This window comes from Elephantulus edwardii, unplaced genomic scaffold (genome assembly GCF_000299155.1).
Source record: "Elephantulus edwardii isolate Elephantulus edwardi_28Jun2011 unplaced genomic scaffold, EleEdw1.0 scaffold00001, whole genome shotgun sequence".
Taxonomy (NCBI): Eukaryota; Metazoa; Chordata; class Mammalia; order Macroscelidea; family Macroscelididae; genus Elephantulus; species Elephantulus edwardii.
The window spans coordinates 44132058-44154064 of record NW_006399751.1 but is presented as its reverse complement, the minus strand read 5'-3'; the positions used below and the strand labels follow the sequence as shown (position 1 = coordinate 44154064).

General features: G+C 36.5%; 1 protein-coding gene across 1 annotated transcript in view; it reads right to left on the bottom strand.

The window, feature by feature from the left end:
* Positions 1-22007, bottom strand: part of SP3 (Sp3 transcription factor) — a gene marked incomplete at its 3' end in the record, with an annotated part of 63445 nt that overhangs the window by 40584 nt on the left and 854 nt on the right. Inside the window, exon 2 of the mRNA XM_006878966.1 lies at positions 11765-13124. Within this exon, the coding sequence (XP_006879028.1) occupies positions 11765-13124 (1360 nt within the window). The remainder of the gene's footprint in view (positions 1-11764; positions 13125-22007) is intronic.

Here is a 22007-nt window from a genome sequence, read left to right as displayed (position 1 = left end):
CCCTGAAAGGGTTTCAGGAACCATCAGGGATCCTATACTATGCGCATGCATCATGAATCAAGGCATTACTATTTTTGGACAAAATACATATTTGCTTTAAAATACTCCAAGCAAAAACAAAATTTTTAAATGGTTGAGAACAGTCTCCACAGGAATGACAGAACGTTAATAACTTGAATTAGGAAGTAGGGTGCATGACATTCACATATCCACTTCATAAAGTGCTTTTCTATATTTCTAAAAATTCTCTACCTATCTTTTTCTACCTTTATTGTTGTTGCTGTGTACCTTCAAGTTAGAACTGGCTCATAACTAACCCTCTGGCAGATTTTCAGAAGCAGTAAATCGCACAGGACACTGCCCATCTTTCTCCAATGGAGCACCTGGTGGATCCAAACCGTGTGTCTTGGGGACTGCAGTACAGCTTACTAACAGGCCAGCAGAGGCCCTTTATCAGTCATTTAAAAATATCAAGCTTTTATTCATTTCTGTGATCCTTACTTCTTGCAACTTACTCGTTTCCTCCAAATCTATTTTTGGACCTAACTACTCAAAATGTTTAGTAGTTATTTCTATAAAAGTCCTTTAATTGTATAAGTTCCTGCATGTAAATGTCTCAAATAAACTTTAACTCTCCAGCAGTAGTTTAATCAGATAGGAGATTCCGCACTGAAGACTCTTGTCTTTCAGCACTTTGAAAATATTAACTGTACTATCCTTTGGAAACATTCTTCTAGGTGGTATAGCACTGGTCCGCCAATTTGCTGTACAGAAGTAACTCGTGGTTGCTGTGAAGCAGAACACTGTGACACTGATGTGTCAAATGTGAAAATGGTGTCCACCCATGGTGGACAGTGTTTGGTGGAGTTCCCCAATAAAACAAGCCTAGAAGTAGGAGTGCCATCCACTTCCGAAATAGCTTGCCTCTGGAAACCTTATGAATACAAGTGTTCAGGTCTTTCATTCATAGGGTCGCCATGAGTCGCCTAGACTCAACAGCATTTAACAACATAGTAACAACAAACAACTAACCTTTGGATGCCATTTAACAACAAAACAAACAACTATCCTTTGGCATCTGTGTAGCTTAAGAGTAATAGGTCTGTTATTTCTTAATCTTTTCTTTCTGTGAACATTTAATATTACTGCTCTGTAATATCAATTTAAGTCAGAGCTATAGTTATTTTTACTTATCTCATTTGATATTTAAAGTAAAATTTTGCTCTAGAGACTATTTTACTCCAACATAAGGAAATTCTCAGTCATTATCTCATCAAATATTGTTTCTCTGTCATTCATTCTACTCTTTGTCTGAAATTGCTATGCACAGGATTAGGTTACGCTTAGTAGAAACTGTTCTTATTTCTGCACTCTATTCTGGATTAATTCCTGAGTGTGGCATTACTATTCACTCATTCTTTTTTTCTACAATATAGTTTAAAAATAATTATTTTAACTACCACCACCACCACCCTTAAAAAAATCCAACAACAAAAAATTTCCAACTCTATTTCATCAAAGACAGTACCAATAAGACACAAAACTAACACTTTAAAAAAAAAAAGCAGTGATGGAAAAAAATCACATTGTTTAAGGGTAACGTTACACAGCTGATTACTTTAAGAGCTATCAATAAACCACACACATAAAAAAAGCTCAATTGGTAAAGTTAAGTGATAGGATAAAAACTTTCAAGGTATTTGGTTCCTGGATTTAGAGGTTTGGGGTCATGGTTTTATTAGACTTTTCAGTTACTGACATAGTGCTTCTGGTCTACCTTGTACAATCCAGCAAGCAATCATCCAAGCTACAACAAATGGTCTCTACCCATTTGAAACAACAAAAGGAGTCAGGAATAGAAGGTGTAGCTAAATGTCTCCATGACTAACTGCCTCCTTTGCTAGAGATCAAAAGAAACTACACGGTGCCCAGCTAGTATTAGTGAACATTTTTCTACAAGATTTTATAGAACAACCCTAAACAAAAGGGAAGAAATGTAGAACAGAACTTTAAAATCTTATGAGTTCTACACTTTCTTGAGTCATGGAGAGTAGATGAATATTTAAAAATACTATCCTAAACGAATGTAAATCTTAAAGCCAAAATTTCCCCTGAACTCTTCTATACTCCTTTGTTGTTTCTGTGTGTCACTTAGTCAGATCCCATCTATAGCTGACCTTCCAGAGGCAGGTTCAGGGGCAGTTAATCACACAGGAGAAGACTGCCCATCCTTCTCCAGCAAAGCAGCAGGGTGGATTTGAACCATGTGCCTTCATGATTGCAGTGCAGCTTCTTGCCACTAGGCTACCAGAGCTCCCTAGAACTCAATATTCAACTCATAAATGCTCTTAAGGCCTATTTGGAATCAAATTTGCCATACCAATTCAAAATAAACTAGAGGAGGGGATAGTAGTTAGATTATGTTGAGGAAGAATTTACAAAAGTAGAGTAAGAATTGGCTCCTTTACTTCCAGAACATGTTATTAAATGGTGCATGCAGAAACTGTTAAATTGGTCTATGTTTTGCTGACCATATTCTCTACAAAATAGACTATAAAGAAGGGGAAAAGGCATTGCGCCAATTAAGCATGACATGCAAAAGGTTGTAAAATGCAACATGGTGTCAGAAATGTAAACTCTGTATGCTAGAATTAATAAAATATACACTTCTCCATTCCAGGATTCTGAGAGCTTATTTTTAACTAATTTTTCTTATTCTATCACTTTATTTCTACAGAAGCTATTGTATCTTTTTTTCGCTACTGCATCTTTTATCTCATTAGTAATTACAATATTCTAATGCTTCTATTATATATTATCTTCTAATTCTTCATTCTGGCATGAATCCATGTCAATTTTGTTATCTTTAATATACTTTACCTTTTTCATGCCTAGAAGAGATAGGAAGGTGAGTGGGTATCAAAGATATTTTAAAGTCCTGGTTAAGCACATGCCATCTCACGCATTTTTTTTAATAGCTGTTATATATTAAGTGCATGTTTACGAAAAGTAAAAATGCAAACAGTGGTATCAAACTTTCACTTAAATCTTTTCAATCTGGGCATACCAGGTCTAACTGGGCTAAGATAGCTTTATTTTGATTTTTCAGGTGTGAAAAATCCTAGCAGAATTTGTCCTTCTCATTCAGCTCTGATGATTTAGTGGTAAGAAGCTGCACTGTCAACCCAAAATCAGGTATTCTAATTCACCAGCTTCTCGGTGGGCAATATCCTACCATATGACTGGCTGTTTCTGAAAACCCAATGGAGGGTCTGCAATGAGTTCCCAGCTCTACTATACATAATAACTGAAGTCACTGGCTAAAAAAGACATCATTTCCTACTATCAAATATTCCCAACATAAAAATTTCTTGGCTTTCACTATGAAAAGTATTATGTACTCCTCAGCATTTTTATCATTCTCATTAACTTTTACTTCCTCAAATTCTTTTTCTATTTCTTTGAAATTGGGACAAAATTCCAATTTAATAGTAATCTGAAGTGTAAGTAATCTCTGGGCTTTTGAGCTCCATTCCTGAGTCAATGTTTAAGTCTGTGAGAAAAGGTTCACATATTTCTATTTTAGTTAGCCTTTGCTGTTGTCATCATGTGCTGAGTTGGAACCAACTCATGGCTGACCCTTCATAGGGTTTTCAGAAGCTATAATACATCATGATAGCTGGTCAAGAGATGTGATTGTTAACAGCTTTAGTTTGCTTGGCTCCACAATCAACACTCTTGGTACCAACAGTGCAGGAAATCAAAAGACGAACTGCATTGAGAAAAGTCTGCTGTCAGAGACCTCTCCAAAGTACTGAAGGGCAAGGAAGTCATTCTGGAGTCCAAGGTGCACCTGATCCAGGTCATAGTCTTTGCAATTACTTGCTATGCAGCAGAAAGCTGGACAATATCTAGAGATGATAGGAAAATTGATGCCTTTGAGCTGTGGTGCTGGAGTATTGAATTTACCATGGACTGCTCAGAGAACAAATAGGTTCATCGTGGAGAGGGTTAGACCAAGCTGCTCCTTGGAGGCAATAATTCTGACAAATTTTGGGGTGGACAAACAGCACAAAAGAGGAAGACCCTTGATGAGATGGATTGACTCAGTGACTAGGGTAATGGAGGTATAGATCTGTCGGAGACAGGAAGATCAGCACAGGATTGGCAGGTTTTTAGGGCTGTTGTACACAGGGTCACTATGAGTCACAGGCACATAACAACCACAACAATAAACGTCACAGGAATGACTGTCCATTCATCTACAACAAAGCAACCGGTGAATTTAAACAGCATGCCTTTGTGTTTGCAGTCCAACTCCTGACCACCAGGCCATGAGAGCATCATTCCTAGTTAGCCTTTGCTGTTATGTTGCCATCAAGTTGGAACAGACCCAAAGCTTTATCAATGATTAAAAAGCTGCACATGTAACAAGTGAAAGTGGATGTGACACTGCCCATACAGGTTGTTTCAATCCAAAGTGAGGTCAAACTTACATAAAGCAGGGCTTCAAGCATGGCAGGCACCCTCCTCAAAGATGGAGGATGCTCATACTACACTGGGTATAGCTTTCCACAGTTCTGCCAATAATCCAATCTCACGTATCAGGCCTGAAAGAATTCACTATGTCTCTTCCAAGTCTTCTATTCTAGAGACTCAACTATAATTTTTCTCTTTCCAAGTACCACAAGGAATCATCCAAATTATAAAAATTCCACTCTTTTCTATTTTATTTCACTGGTCATGACAGAGCCAGTTGCATTCAAGAGCAAAACAGGAAATATTCATAAATCAGATATTTATAAGCTGAAGATTGCCTGGAAGGTATAACTCATCTTACTGTGTTTCTTTTCTTAACTGCATTTCAGTTATTATGGGGATTTTTTTTTTTTTTGTAATGGAGGGCTTTCAACATTGTGCCAATCTAATCTACCAGCGCCATTTTCCCAGCAGCATATACTCACTCTGGGTTTAGGTGTCACATTTTTCTAACTCTAATTCAATTTCAACCTTTTTCACCATGCTACTTGACAGACTACAATGAAGGATAAAGAAAATTTTTCAACACACTGGGAAATTTTAAAATCTGCCTGAAGAGCTTTACTGTATGTTTTATTGCAGTGGCACTAAACCAAAATATCTCCCAGATACACCTGTACTTCAACCTTTCTTGCCATCACTGAACAATTGAATACTTGAAATTCCACTTTATATTTTATTCATTTTTTTCTTTTTAATCTATTTTATTCAAACTGGTTTGATTTAATGATTTAGTTTTGCTACTATTTTGGAAATATCTCACTCTGCTGAAGCCCTCAGTACACTGTAACAACTTAATTTAAGGACTAATAATTCTGCAAAATCAGAAATATATCCAACAGAGATTTTTCTAAACATATAAAGAATTTCATAATTAACTTTATACAAACTTTTAAGAAACTAAAAAAAATTTCTAAACATTATTTTCTGTTGACTATACCATGGAGGGCTAGGAGGTTTGTCCTAGAGAGGGTGAAACTGGGCTGCTTCTTGGAGGCAAGGACTATGAAGCTTTACTTTGGGCATGTTGCAAGGTGGTGCCAGTCCTTAGATAGGGATGTCATCTTTGGGAGGGTGGAGGGACAGCACAGGAGAGGAAGACCCTCGATGAAGTGGATCGATACATGACTGGGGTAATGGGAGTAGGTGTGTCAGAGACAGTGAGGAGGCACAGGATAGAGCAGCATTTAGGGCTCTTGTACACAGGGTCACTATGAGTTCCAAATGACTTGATGGCACATAACAACACTTGCCATGCTACAATGAAAGATTCTAAAACTTCCTAGTCTCAAAACTCTTTATAATTTTATATATTATTAAGATTCCTAAAAAAGTTTTGTCCATATAGGCTTACTGATAATTCTTACTATTCACTACAGTTATGTTTTATAAAGCTGCCATGGACACAGATTTAGCAAATACTGAAACCAGTGCTCACTCATAAGAGAACTACTACAATTCCCCGGTCACAGTATTTTTTCTCCAATCATTCAATAGACAATACCTTGCTTTATGTATAAGACAGTAAATTTAGTTTCTGTTTAAAGACACTTAATATGTACTGTAGATTAATATTAAATTCTTACAACCAATCAAACAACAACTCATGTTTGAACACAGTTTATCTAAAACATGCTACTTTTTCCGTAAGGCATATCAAACCCTTCTCATACTCAGGACTACCACAACACAGCAGTTCAATACAACATCTTGGAATCATTTTAAACAGAAAAATCACCAGCAAAAATGACAAAATGTAAAACTAAACACTGTATATGAGAGTAAACAAGATAAGAAGCTGCACTGCTGTCCCAGAGGTGTGCGGTTCAAATCCACCAGATGTTCTGCTGGAGAAGGATAAACAATCTCCTCCTGTACCAGTCAGATCTGATTTGACGGTACACACACACACACACACACAAATAATAAAATTTAAAAAAAATCAAGAGTAAACAAGAATACAGAATATTGTTTCAGGCAATCACAGTGGAGAAAGTGCTTATCAAGGGTCTCAAATTTTTTTGTCCCTCTACACATGCAAGTAACTGGAGTTATAAATTTTAGTGAGTAGCAAACTCACAGTGTGAAATCTACAAATAATAAGGATTAACTTCCAATTATTTACACAAATTTTAACTGTTTATCGAATCACTTACATGTAAATATTTTATGAAGAACAATTTACAAAAAAAACAAAACACAAAACAAAACCCCAAGATACAAAGTTATGGTTTATGTTTTTCAAAACTTTTTAATGACTAAGTTTAAAAGAAGAAAGTCCAAGTTTCATATCTGCTCCTGCAGTCTAATTTTTCAATCCATGTTCTGGGGTGCAGTTCTTAAAAATTTCTAGTCCCCCAGAGAGGGCTGAAAAAAGGAAAAAATAATTCAACAGTCTTTTCAGCCAATTGTGAATATGTTTTGTTATTTGTTATTTCTCAAGTAGAAACTTCTTAAAAACTGCTATGTAAATTTGCAACCTTATCAATGAACTTTCTATATTCTATTATGGGTCTGTTTTGGACTTAAATAATTTGGATAAATAATTGAGGGGTAGATAGATGGTCATTTAAAAAACACTTGTTCATTGACTTATACAGATCTACTAAGTGCTCACATATTCCATTATAATATTGCAGTGTTTGCTTAAAATTTGGCTTTTCTAGTCATTACATTAGCCCCCTCTAGTCTCCAGCTACCTTAACTGTAGACATACAGCTGGCGTTGCAGATCATCAATAGCTGTAGGAGTAGGTTGAGAAAAGAGTGCTTCCCACACTGGGCAGCAAGATGAGAGAAATTGGAGCAAAATTTTGGTAAGAACAACACCCTGGTGGTGATAGTGGAGAAACGTGGCATTGCTGTGGAGAAACTGTGGCAAGGTACAACCAGAGCAGCCCTGAGATAAAGGCCACAGGTAAAGGTTTTGCTGTTCTTGCCAGATGACAAGACATTAACGTATTAAATGATGACAAGATGCTCTTATTAAAAGCTGACTTAGAAGCTTTGAGGCAAACATTGCTGGATGATTTGCTTTTGTGCCACTGAACTTAATCGGGACATTTACTAATTGAGGAATTATGCATTGCTGTTAATCCAGCTTGGGACTGCAGGGCTAAACCCTGTACTTACAGTGGGTGATATTCTTTGTCTCCTCTACTCTCCAACTTACTTCCCTAATAAACCCCAAATTTACTAACTACCACAACAGTGAGTAAAGTCTGTGAGTCAACAATATTGAATCCAGTGGTTGTGGAAATAGGTGCAAGAGCATGAGGAGTGACTTGTCTGAACAAGTAGCTGTTTGTTGCTATGGCTATTATTATTGAGGGGGACAGTTCCACTTTATGAAGCAGGGAAAAGTCAAATACCAGCAACTTTATAGCGCCTCCGCTCCTTTTACAAGTATTTTTTTAAATTCCCATTAGTGTCACTACTTATGAAAAATATGTAAGTACTGGGAAACTATCAAGTTCAACTTTCACATTTTCTCAACTTCAATTTTCACCCAAAAATATCTATCCTTTAAATAAGTCTCAACATCTAGTTGGTCAGTTGGTCCTCCAATTAAAATTACCACTCCACAAAATAGCATCTATCTGCTCTTTTAACTAACACAAGTGAACAATCGGAAAGGAAAAATTCTTTTTTCAAAGACAATTATCTTATTCTAGTTTGAAAAAGTGTGTATTAAAGCATGCTTCATGTTCAACTACAGAAAATATTAAAAGGACACACAGAGCAGGAAATGCAAATCAAAAACAAAATATCACTTCATACCCACCAGGATGGCTATAACAGAAACAATGGACAATAACATGTTTGATGGAGATAGATTAAAAAGTAGCCCTAAAAACTGTTCCTAAGAGAAAGGTGGACAATCTCATCCCACTAGAGGGTCAGTGATGGGTCATTCTGACTAGACAGTACACAACAACAAAAACTGCTGGTAGGAATATAAAATGCCAATAGTCAGTTTGGAAAATGGTTTCACAATTCCCCAAAAAGTTACCCTATGACCCAGCAATTCCTACTCCTAGGTATAATCAAGAAAAAAATAAAACATGGCTACTCAAAACACTGTACACAAAGGTTCACAGCAGCAGCATTTATAACTGTCAAAAAAAAAATCCAAATTATTATTAACTGCTAACTGGATAAAATGTGGCATACTCCATATTTTAATCATATAACAACTAATGCATGGCTTCTATTGTACTTGCCAAGCCATCCTCTCCATCCCATTTTTTGTAAGCACACTAGGCCAACTTATACAGCAACATGTAAAAACAATCAGCATTGATTAGGGAAGAGAGGGAGGAATATTGACAAGCAAATGGAAGAATCTGCCATTATCTGTGTTAGAAGACTTACTGAAATATCTTTATAAAGAATACTAATACATGCTACAATACAGATAAGCCTGTATAAAAAACATTATGGTAAAAAAAAAGCTAGGCACCAGAAGTCACATACTGTATGGTTCCACTTACAGAAAATATCTTAAAATGACAAATCCAGAGAGGATCAACAGCAGATTACTAATTTAGAGAGGACAACAGGAAGGAAAATGGGTAAATTACCTTTACTAAGTTGTTGTTAAGTGCCATCGAGTGTAGACAACTCATAGTGACCCTATGAACAAAAGACCTGAACACCTGTAAAACTTTCATCTTTTCTCCAAGTTCACAGACTTTCCGGAAGCAAGATGTTTTGGAAGTGGATGCCACTCCTGCTTCCAAGCTTGTTTTAATCGGAAGCTCCACCAAACACTGTCCACCATGGGTAACCATTATAGCATTTGACAGAGTCACAGTATTTAGAATCAGAGCAACCACAGTTACCTCTGTACAGCAAATAGACAGACCAGTGCTAACTGCTCAGAAGAATATTTGACCAAAAACAATCAAAACCAGGCCTGAGGGCCGCAGATTAAAATCACCCACCTTTGTCTTCATAGCATCAATATCTGTCCACTAGGCCAACAGAGCTCTCTCTATGTTGTTGTACTCTACCAAGTACAAAGTTTCTTTCTGGGGTTATGAAAATGTTCTACAATTAAATTTGATAGTGACAGAATATTGTGACTACACTAAATAAATATTACTGAATTTTCATATACTTTAAAGAATGAATGCCAGGGTATATGAATTCTACTTCAACAAGATCTTAAAAAAATTATATATATATACACACACACACACACACACACACAGAGCAATCAAGGGCCAATACTAGTAATTAATTTTAGGGATTCATCAAGGATATTTTTCAGTGAAACTGGAATTTTCAAAACTAAATACATGGTCATGAAGAATATCACAACTTTGGTTTCAATGCCTTGATTCATGCAAAAGACAAGAAACTACACTATCAATGTGAAGGCACGTGATTTGAATCCACCAGCTGCCATATGGGAGAAAAAGAAAGGTAAATTACCCATGTGATTTACCATCTCTAAAAACCCAATGGAGGGTCAACTCGAAGTCAGTTCCAAATCAATGGTACCTAACAACAAGAAGTTATCATAAAAATACTTCTGTTATCAAGGGACCTAAAGGCTTTATTTTGAGTACTATTGCACTAAGGCACAGCTTCAGAAGACTCAAATACAATTACAGGTTATCTAAAACTAATCTGAGACTCTAGGGCAATTCCAATTATTTAAACATTATCAACTTCCACCCCCCAAAATGAAAATATTTGAAGAGTGAACAGTGTTACATAAGCTAAGTTCATGTTATTATAGTTAAGAATTTACAATCACTGACTCAGTATGAAGTTGAAATACTAAACTCCATCAAAACCCAAATACAAACTAGAAAAATTAAAGTAACAAAGTTAAGGATGTGATGCACAGAAAAGTCTATAAAAGGTTTCTCAAAAAGTAACATTTTTAAGGTTGCAATGATATTTTTTTAAAGCTAGTAATTATTGCACAACATTCAGAGAATGGACTTCTGAAATTTCTACTCATATTATCAATAGAAACAAGGCTATCATATTAAGACATAATACTATATATATACTGTCAAAAATTTTAGGTCTGGAAATGACCCTAAATATAGTTCCTAGTTTCATGGTAGGGAAACTGAGGTCACAAAAGAACAAAAATGGCTTGGCTGGAAAAAAACATATAGCTAGCTAGTAGCCAAACAGTATATACACACACACACTCTCTCTCTCTCTCTCTCCCGGCTTAAAAAAAAAACACAAAACACCACACCAACAAAAAACCCCTCAGGACTGTCAAGTAACCATCGGGTTTCCAAAGCTATAGATTGTCCATCTTTGTCCCAGAATGACTAGGTTGAACTCAAAGTGTTGATCATTCCATTAGCAGCCCAACCTGTTACCCACTACATTAACCAGGGCTCCTTAAATCTAAAAAACAAAAATACCTCATTGTCATTAGAACTAACAGCTGATGCTCCAGTGATTTTTAAGGAAGCTGTTAAGTCACACAAGAGGATACTGTCCAACTTTGTTATGAGGAGTCAACAGTAATTTCAAAGGGACAGAGGTGCACTATCTTTGGGCTAAAAGTCCAACTCTCCACAAACACCACCACCAGAGCTCCCTAAAGCAGTAAACAAACCCAAACTCAAACCCAATGCCATCAGGTTAGAATCGGCTTAAAACTGACTCTCCAGCAGGTTTTCAGAGGCTATATAAACTAACTGCATGGGAATCAGCTTACTCGTATTTCTCCCTCAGACCAACTGGTGGATTTGAACCAGTAAACTTTAGGGTAACAACGTATGGACACACAAGCAGATATCCCTCAACAAAGTATATAAGTAGTCCTGAATTCAAATTATGCTTTCACTATGTCAACCTGATTCTCCAACCAATCAATTCATAAAACGTTTAACCGTTTAACCGACATCAAACTGAAACCAACCAAGGCAATTTATCTGCCAAATAAAATTTTGCTAACTTTATAATAGTATCAGAAAACAAATACAAAAGTGACACAGGAGAAAATGAAAACTAACATACAATATAGAAGTCAGTGCTCAAAAAATTACAAACATTTACTAGAGAACAACTTGGAAGATACTTTGATGTCAACTTTTACACAAACACTGGGAAATGTATCATTTTTAAAGACAACTGATAAACATCAAAAGCAAAAAGTTCCCGTTAACAAATCATTACATTTATCTGTAAAATAAAAGACACAATTTACTTTTCTAACAAATACTATGTCAAAATAAACATACCTGCAGGACTGTCAGCATTCTCTCCTGGGTGTAGCTGTATACCAGTAGAATCTATAGAATTTACTGTAACTGTCTGTAGATTTGGCAACTGACCAGTGCTTAGACTAACTGGAGTTGAAGTCAAAGCTCCACCTGCTGCAACTTGACCAAGAGTGAGAGTCTGAACAGGCGTCAAAGTTATCTGTTGGGCAGCAGTATTCTGTATTTGCAAATTCTGCAAGTTCTGGACCCCTTGTACTTGAAAAGTTTGCCAAGTTATTTGTCCAGAAGGGGTCACTGTCTGTGCCTGAATTAAAAAGGTTCCTGGATTCAGCTGCAACTGAAGATTTTGCAAAGCTTGTTGTGATATATTCTGACCACTGGCTTGCACACCATGGATTGTCTGTGGTGTAATACCTTGCACAATTTGAGCTTGACTGGTTGGCTGCTGAGACTCTTGAAGTTGTAGATGTTGTACAATAGGCTGTGCTGTAGAAACCTGAATATTCTGAGCCTGTGTCTCTTCAGAAACAGGCGACTGGATATAATTTCCCTGAAGATCTGAAGAATGTACTTGCCCACTAGAAGCGGTCAAGCTATTTGTGTTTTGTTGTAATATACCTGTACTATCTATAGTCACGGGCAATTGTGAAGATGATGATGTTGGCACAAATAAATCTGTATCAGTATTAGTTTCATTAATATCCGGAGAAACTCGCTCACCAGTCCTTTCTGAATTGTCGGAACTATCCATAGCTTGTCCTGTATTTATCAAGTGTCCATCGGCATTAATGCCTGCAGTCATTGTCTGAGAACTGCCAGAGAGTCCCAAAGAATCTAGATCGACACTATTGATTGGTACAAAGGTAATATTTCCTGGCAGACCAAGAGGCACATTAGCAACTACTTGAGTTTGGCCAGGAAAAGATGAACCACCAAGTGCAACTCCCTGAACTTGGACTTGACCAGTCTGTGGTATAAGATCCTGGATATTACTAGGAGGTGTTCCAGAGGCAAGTAAAGTTTGATTAGAGCCAGGAATGATCTGAATTTGACCACTTTCTTGATTTATAGCCCCGTTATCTGAAGAGCCTGTGAAACCAATCTGAACCTGCTGACCATCTGTTGACTGAATCTGTGGTATTACTTGATATTGAACACTGGACACTGTACCATTTGATGTCTCTGATCCTGGTGCAACAGAAAATATTTGTTGATTCTGCAAATTCTGAATAGGAAGAACATACTGCCCACTTGAAGTAGTAGCACTTGGAATCTGTACTAGATTACCAGCTTCATCTTTTATAGTTGTAGGCGTAGCTGACAAAACCTCCCATCGATTTGGCGCTCCTCCTAACTGTGCAGAAGCCAAATCACCTGTCTGGATGAAGAAAATAAAAAATGTTACATGATATTAATTGTATACTTAATCAAGCCTCAAAAAAAAGAATTCTCAAAAGTGATATAAATTCTACTACCTGAAAATGAAAATTATTTTAAATATACAATAAAACAGAAACAGCTATATATGACCTACCAAAATATCAATCAAGATATTCTTTGTTTCAAGTGTAGTCTCCTAATTTTTGATCTATAATCTTATAGACACCGACCTCTATAGTTGGGGAAGGAGAAAAGATTATAGACAGCTCACATTGAGAGAGCTCTAACAGCCCATGGGTAAGGAGCTATATGATCTGAATCCACCAGCTGTTCTTATGGGCAATCTCCTCTCATGTCATTTACAGTCTATGAAAACACACTGGAGGATCAGCTGTGAGTCAACTCTGATTCGACTGCACCAAACAATAACACAGATGTATATCTATATAATTGAGGGGTGGGGAGAGACTAGAAAAGACTAGAAACAGCTCAAACCAAACATACTTCAACTACCACAGAGTTCAAAAAGCATGAAACTCTAAATATCGGTAAAATAGGTGCATTATGTTTACATACAAAAGAAGTAATATTAGTACATTTTCTAACTTAGAAAAATAACAGTATTGTTTGTTGCTGTTTGTTATTCTTGTTATATTCCATGAACTCAGAACCAACCCATAGCTGGCTCTCCAGTGCGTTCTCCAGAGGCAGAAAATTGCACAACAGATTGTCCATCTTTCTCCCATGGAGCAACTGGTGGATTTAAAAATGCATGCCTTCAGGTCAGCAGCATAGCTTCTTACCATAAGGTCATCAGAGCTCTCTAGTATTGTTGCTACAAAATTTAAATCAAATCTTTAAAGCTACTCTTTTATAGTTTATATTAATATACTCTAAGCTCATGGCTAGGGTTATTCCATTAGCAGGCTATCAAGCCCTGCTAGAAAAAATGAGATCATAAAATATTTAATGAGGAAAGGTTTTTGCCCTCTGACCAGATGGCAAAGCAGCTCTATAGGAAAGATTTTTTCTAGAGACTGAAAACTGCAGATATAGATTGTGCCTTTATCTACTACTCTACTTTAAAATAGCAGCAGAATCCCAGGCATAATCATTTACATTCTGTAACCTGCTAGAATCTTAAGTATCATCTCCATATTTTATAGATTAGGCCAGACTAGAAAATATTAAGGTAGGAAAGAAAAAAAGCAATAAAACTCTATGTTTGTATAATTAAGGCAGCTTTGTTCTTCTTTCCTAAGGCAAGTAACACTACTCTAAAATGCAAACTTTACACATGTCGCCTTCCATGGTTGTTGAATACCATCTACTCAGAACTGACTCATAGCTGACCCTCCAGAGGGCTTTTAGGGGCTGTAAATCACATAGGTGGAGACTGTCCTTCCATCTTTCTCCTACAGAGCACCTAGTGGATTCAAACTGTGTACCTTTGAGTTGACAGCATAATTCCTTAGCATTAGCCATCAGCACTCCCTCCTGCTGTGATAGAAATTATAAATTTACACCTTAAAGCAATCCTTGAAATGTTGTCATCCTCATCTCACCAATAAGAAAATGCCTCAGGATCAGATTTAAAATTAGATCAAATCTGACTCCAGAACCAAGATATTTAATCACTCCATCACACTTGTCTTCTGCTAAAACAGCAGTAAATACACAGGGAATGACAAATATCTTCTTTGAAAAATGTACTGTGATAATAAAAACAATCCTTAACCTACCTTCCAACTAGGCCTTCCTGTGACTTTCGGTAACTTTTCATATTATTCAACTCAAAATTACTCATCGCTATGGTGTCAGAACCAACTCATATCTGACCCTCTTTCTCCTTGGGAGCCAGTGATGGATTCAAACTGTCAGAGGTGCCACCTTTGAGTTAGGAGCACAACTCCTTACAGACTATGCCACCAGAGTGCAACACTGTCGAGTGCTAAGACGTTCTCAACCTAGGGATTCATGGATGGGCCTCAAAGGATCTATGAAACATGAATCTCCTTAAAACAATTTTTTGAGGAAGCAACTCTGGGGGAGGAGATAACCACAGCCTAAAAAAAAGTTTAAGTATTGTTCTTCTCACAAACCATTCCACAGAATTTAATACATAAAGAAATAATTTTTCTAAGTTTCTCAAAGAAATTTATTTACATTTAGACCCTTTAGACACATTAAGGATTTATATGAATGAATGGATGAATGATTCAATTTAAACATAGGAACCTATCTACAAATATTTAAAAGGCCTATGTATGAATAAGCCCATGAGATACACTTATCTTCAAAGAGCTAAGGATCTAAGCTGATTTATACACTAACACAATGTGCAAGTGTTATTATCTTAGCCATTTGCACAAAGGAGATATGTTACATGTTAGAGTATACAGTAATAAATCTCAATATGGGAAGTTAGGAAACAAGAATATGGACAGACACATTAACAATATCACTTACACACACGCGCACGTGCGAAGAATAACATGAACTTTGGGATTCAATGGGATCCAGAAGAGACTCAAAAATCTTAGATGTCATGCGGAATTAGAATAGACATTTATATCAGGGCCTGTAAATGGTTTCAGGAGTTGGACTTTATCCTGCGGACAAGTGGTGCAATCAGATCTGTTTTATAAATAAAGATAAACTAAGACCCAGGAAGAGATACTGAAAGACAGACAGAAAATGCTAAAAACAAAGAAAATGTAGGATCCAATACAAAGGTTGAGGCCTGATTACAACTATAATATTCTAAATACAAGCAAAATAAGGCACTAAATCTTAAAGGCCTGTGATATACAACTTCTTTGTGGTACAAAAATCACAACCTTAAGTCATCTCTCCCAAAGTATAATAAAGATTCAAATTTCTTACTAGTCTCCTAGGATTTCAGCTAAAATAGACTTAAATTTATACACTAAACTTTATGCTAAAATATTTACTTAAGTATATATAAAAATAAATCTTTATCTTAACAAATGTTGTTAATTTTTTGAGACTTAACTAGAATTTTTTTGACCTGCCTCAGCTTATAAGAAATCAATCAATACACCACAACAAGATAAAGGTAAATAACCCAACTGAAAAATGGGCACCGGACATGAACAGACACTTCACCAAAGAAGACATTCAGATGGCCAACAAACACATTAAGAAATATCCAAAAGCCCTAGTTCTAAAAGAAATGCAAATCAAAACAACTATGAGATATCATTTCCCCCTAGTAAGAATAGCAAAATTTAACAGGACTGCAAACAACAAATGCTGGCGAGGTTGCAGAGAAACTGCAACCCATATTCCCTGTCGGTGGAAATGTAAAATGGTGCAACCACTATGAAAGGCAGTAAGGCACTTTCTCCAAAAGTTGCAAATAGAAATACCATCTGACCCAGCAATTCCACTACTGGGAATATACCCTAAAGAAACTATAACTGCTACACAAGCAGGTATCTGCACACCCATGCTTACTGTGGCTTTGTTCACAATAGTAAAGAGTTGGAAATAACCTAAGTGCCCATCAACAAACGAAAGGATAGAGAAGCTCTGGTATATTCACACAATGGAATATTATGCTGCATTGAACAACAAGAACTCATGAAATAGTATACAAAATGGGTGACCCTGGAGGACATTATGCTGAGTGAAATATCTCAGTCACAAAATGACAAATACTGCAGTGTCACTGTTGTAAAATGGGACTGACATCGGGGTTGAGGGAAGACTCAGAAAGAGGTGATAAATAATGTATTGAATGCATTGAAACACATGAGAGAGAGAACTGTTTAAAGGGATCTATGATTAGGTATTGTCATGACAGGAGTCCAGAATGAAGGCTGCACAGTGGAGTGGACTTGTGAGGAGGGACTGTGTAACAATGAAAGACTTTTTCTTTTACTTTTCAAAGAAAAGTGTAAACTGGGGGGGTGGGAGTGGGCAGGGAGAAAGTGCAACAATGAATGACTGGAAATCCAAAGTCTCTGTAAATCTTCATTCAAATGAATTTTTAAAAGGGAGGGGGAAAAAGGAGGTAAAAACCCAATCTATAAAGAACAGAGTATCTCATAAACAAAATGACAATCACTGTTACTTTTTCTTCACAAGAAAAAGGTCAAATCTGTGCCATCTCAAATTTTTGTTTCAAAACAGCATCAATAAAGGCAGTTTGTGATATATGCCTAATTTGTCAACCTCCAATACACATTTTTCTAGTCAAGAGTGCGTGAAAGCAGGTAAAACTACTCAAATGATACATTAAATGGTGCCCCAAAAGTTGTTCATTTCCACAGGTTAAAATATAGTACCATTTTCCCGAGCAATGAAACTTACTGAAGAAAAATCTCCAAACCTAGGAAAACTTTATAGTTTTATTTTTTTAAATAGACGTAAGGTAAAAAGTATTCTGTAAACTATGCATGAAGTGAGAGCTTGAAAGATAAGGTACAGATAATTCAAGATAAAATTTTTTAAAAAGAATCAGACAAGGAAGAATTCTCATTCTTAAAACTCAAAATTTTAAAAATTTCACTGTATTTTTTAAAAAGGAATGGGAAGAAAACGGAATAAAAGACCTGTTAAGACTTTCACTATTTAAGCTAAAACCATGAAGGGGAAAGCTGAGTATTGTTACACTAGAACTGTATGTGATTTTAAGGTAAGTCTCAATTTCTACATGGTAAAAATGAGAGGAAATAATACCTTGCAGGATCATAAAAAACCAAAGAAAATTTTATGAACTAGGAGACCACTATGCAATTCCAAAACCAAACTCACTGCAAATGAGTCCATTCTAAATCACAGCAAGCTAACTATCTATACAAGAGTAAAACTGTCCTACTGGGTTCCCAAACCTGCAAATCTTTATGGAAGCAGACTGCACACCTTTCTTGCCTGGTTGGGGTGGCTGATGAGTTCATTTAGCAAATAAGCATTTTAACTATTATGCCATGAGGGCTCCTTAAAAAAACCAAAAAAAAAAAAAGACTACATATGCTATACACCAAAATGTAGAGGAATATATTGGAAAAAATCTTTGAACAGTTAAAAAAAATACTTTGATACTTGGTTACTGGTAAGATTACAGAAAAAGATATTAAAATACATGAGCCAGGCAACAAATGGGATTAGGGGTTTTTTTTTTTGTTTCTAGAATGCTTTGTGCAACAAACTCAGAAACATAATTTTACAAAATAACCTTCTATTTAAGCCTCAGCACAAACTCACAGATAAAAAGATCTGTTAGGGTTTCTAAGTAACTCTAAGATCTACTTGACAATAAAATAGTGCCTAATACAGACCCAAGCATTACTGTAAAAAGTTGTCACTGAGGGGACCTCTGGTGGCCTAGTGGCAGGAAGCTGCACTGCAATTGCAGAGGCACGTGGTTCGAATCCACCAGGGACAGTCTCCTCCTATACCAGGCAGATCCAAAAAAATATAAAAAGTTGTCACTCAAACTCTTTATGAAAGTCTTCTAAAGTCTTTATCTAAATACAGTTTTGGTGGACTATTTGTAGGTAAGGAATTGAACTGTTAACCCAAAAGCAGACTGAATCCATCAGCTGCTCTGCAGGAGAAAAATGGGCAATCTCCTCCCATTCAATTGACAGTTTCTGCAAACCCACTAGAGGTTCAGCTACCAGGCTGTTTCATACTCAACAGCAATGAACATCACCTAAATGAACAACACCCATGAACAAGACACAATCTCAAGTAGCCCTGCATGATGTAAACAAAGACACACTACAGCAATCCACTAGGGAGGGAGCACTGGTAATGTCTGTATAGAGCTGCACCACTAACCCATAGGTATTACCTTCTCTGGAGGTTCAAATCCACCAGCTGCTATAAAATGAGCAATCTCCTTTCATGCAACTTATAGACTCCAAAAACCTGCTAGAAGGTCAGCTCTGAATTAATTCTACCTGAAAGCAATGCGTTTTGAGGGTTTTATAGCAGTTTATTATAAGGGCAGTCTTCAGACATAAAATAAAGAGGGCAGGAGTAGGAAGGAAAGAAAAGAAAGTTATCATTTCAGATAATACTTGCAGAAATGAAAAAGAAAAAGCTTATGTCACACAGTATATAGCATCTAGAAAGGATTATTAACTACTCAGTTCTCACAATGGCTCTTTGAAAGCCAGAAAGAGTCTAGAACGAAAACATCAAACAGTGTGAAGCACTCAAGGGGTTGTTATTTCCAACTTTCAAGAAATACTAAAAGACATTTCAAATAAAAACAGTCAATTAGTTAAAAAACATGACAACACGGGTTATATAGCCTAAGAAAAGCAAAAATGATCTTTTAGAAAATAGTTCTTCTTGTTTCAGCTCACTAACTTTTAGAGAGTAGATTAACTGAATGCTAAACTTAAGGTAATGACTTTCCTAATATTTATTTGTACATTTTTTTCACACTAAAATACAAATGGAATAAGCAAATAATACAGAAATGAATGCAAATGCAAACTAGACAGGTTAACATTTACATAAAAGCATTTTCTCTATATATTATCCAAATTAACAACTTTTACTTGTTTAATATAAATACACTATTTACTATGAAACCTTTTTTCAAAGTCCACACCCTAGGCCACTTTACAGGTAAGACTGCTTTGTGATTAGACTTGCTCAATATTATAACTGGGGTAATAACTGAACACTCTTGGGTCAGGATCCAAGATAAACCCCTATTAAAACAAATTACAAATTATAATCACAGCAAATGACCAGGACAGCTGACCAAAACTCTTTTAATCTAAACTGGCACAAAGGTGGATTCTACATATATATTAACACTTGATTTTAAACACCAATGCAATGTGGCATATTAGACTGGCTCCTCAAACAGAAAACAGGCATCATAGGAAAAAAGTGGTGAAATAAGAGTCAATAGGTACATCAAAATTGTACCAATGTTAACGTCCTAGTTTTTCCAAATCTACCATGGGAAACTCAGCAAAGAGTATACAGAAGTTTTTTCAGTACTCTGCCATTTCTCTATAAATCTGTACAATCACTGAAACATTTAAACTCTCTGAAACCCAGTAATTTGAATGAAAATAATCACACTTTCCAATGGAAAAAAAATACACCCACTAGCTCACCTAAATTTACTCATTTTGAGATACAGAGAGATGTGTGAAATTCATTCTTGCCCTAGAAAAAGAATTTTCCTGTTTGTTAAAGCAACATTCTTAAGCTAGCCCTACCAATTTTATTCAAAATGAAAAATTTTGTTAACAGGTTTGAACACTTAAAAAAAAAAAAATCCAAAAAAAAACCACAAAATTCCTCCTACTAATTCTAGTTCACGTTCATCTAGCAGGAAATGTGTGTCAACAAAGATCTGGTAGCCTAGAGGAGTTAGATCAGAGTTTGGGTATAAAGGTATGTATGCTCTAAAAGTCTGAAGCCTTCAGGTGGTTGAAGACATTATTTCATTCCCAGATCTGAAACTCACCAATGTTCATGCATTTATATATTATTCACTTACAACTTCCTCTTTCGAATCTTACCCTCCCCCACGCCTTCCTCCATCTGAGCTGGTAACTTGCCATATTTCAGCTTCAAGAAATTTTCTACTTCAAAATCTATGTAATTTGCTTTAACTTCTACTCATGTAAAAGTTTCCTAAGATAAACAATCCGCTCCAGCACTATGAGCCTGGAAGGATGGGTCATCAAAAAAGTTTATCAATCCACTGATTTTACTTAAAACATAAAACTCCCACAAATATAATTTTATGTGTTCACATTTTAACTTATTTAGAAGAGCACAATATATTTAAAAACTGACTTTCAATGCAATAAAATTCAGAACATTCCCCTATAACTGAGCCACTGAAAAAATCATGTCATGCCTTAACTTCAGTTTAACATTAGCTTAACTTGTAAAATATATCATTTGCTACAGAACATACCAAATATGAAACTTTTTTTACCTGCAATGACTATTCAAAGAATCACACAAACTCTTAAAATCTACTTTACAAAAAACTGAAAAATATTACAATTATATTCACATGTAAGGACTTCTACACACTGAAACAGAAAATTCTCAACTCAGTCCAAAAAACTTTTTCTAACTAAACTGTGGTAAAAAAACCCCTCATACCACATTGGTCTGTTCCTTTGCCTGTCCCATACACAACAAAACTAATACTAGCACATGTTATGAGGCTAGTAAGCCCAACAAAATGACAATCAAGCTTTGCCAACCAATTTCAACAACTATATGTTTCAGTGCTTCCAACGATATTCAGTATCAACAGCCAAAATTAACATCTAAGTAACTTTAACTGATTCCAACTCTTCTGTTTCACTTACAAAAAATCCGGCAACCTGCAAAAAGCAAAATTCAACTATGTCGGATGACCACTTAAAAAGCACTCACAAGTGCACACCCTACATACAAAAAGGGTAATTCAAAAAGAAAGCCTTCATACTAGCGCCCTTTCCATGTCTGACGAACTGAATCCGTTAAGATCTACTAACTTGTAGCTGAAAAATCTCCAGGCTCAAAACCACTAAAACTCGAAGACACAGCCCCCAGAAGTCGATACCATGGCCGACAGGCTGTGCCTGAGATTTTGCGGTTCAGCGAAGGAGTTTTCAGCACCACTATGAACTGTTCAAACATCCATCTTGGAGTCCGCTACCCCCAGCCTCTGAAGCTTCAGGTCGGAGTGAATCTGGAGCGAGGCGCCGCAGTGACAATTCAGAGGAAGCCTAGGCTGGTCGAGGCTCTCACTCGGCATGCAAAGGAGCAAGAATAGGCGGCCAGGCCCGCGCGGCGTCCGTTGCGGGGGAAGCGCGGGCGCCAGGAAGGCCTTTTGGGCGGGCGCGCCACAGGCCCGGATGGCGGGCGCGGG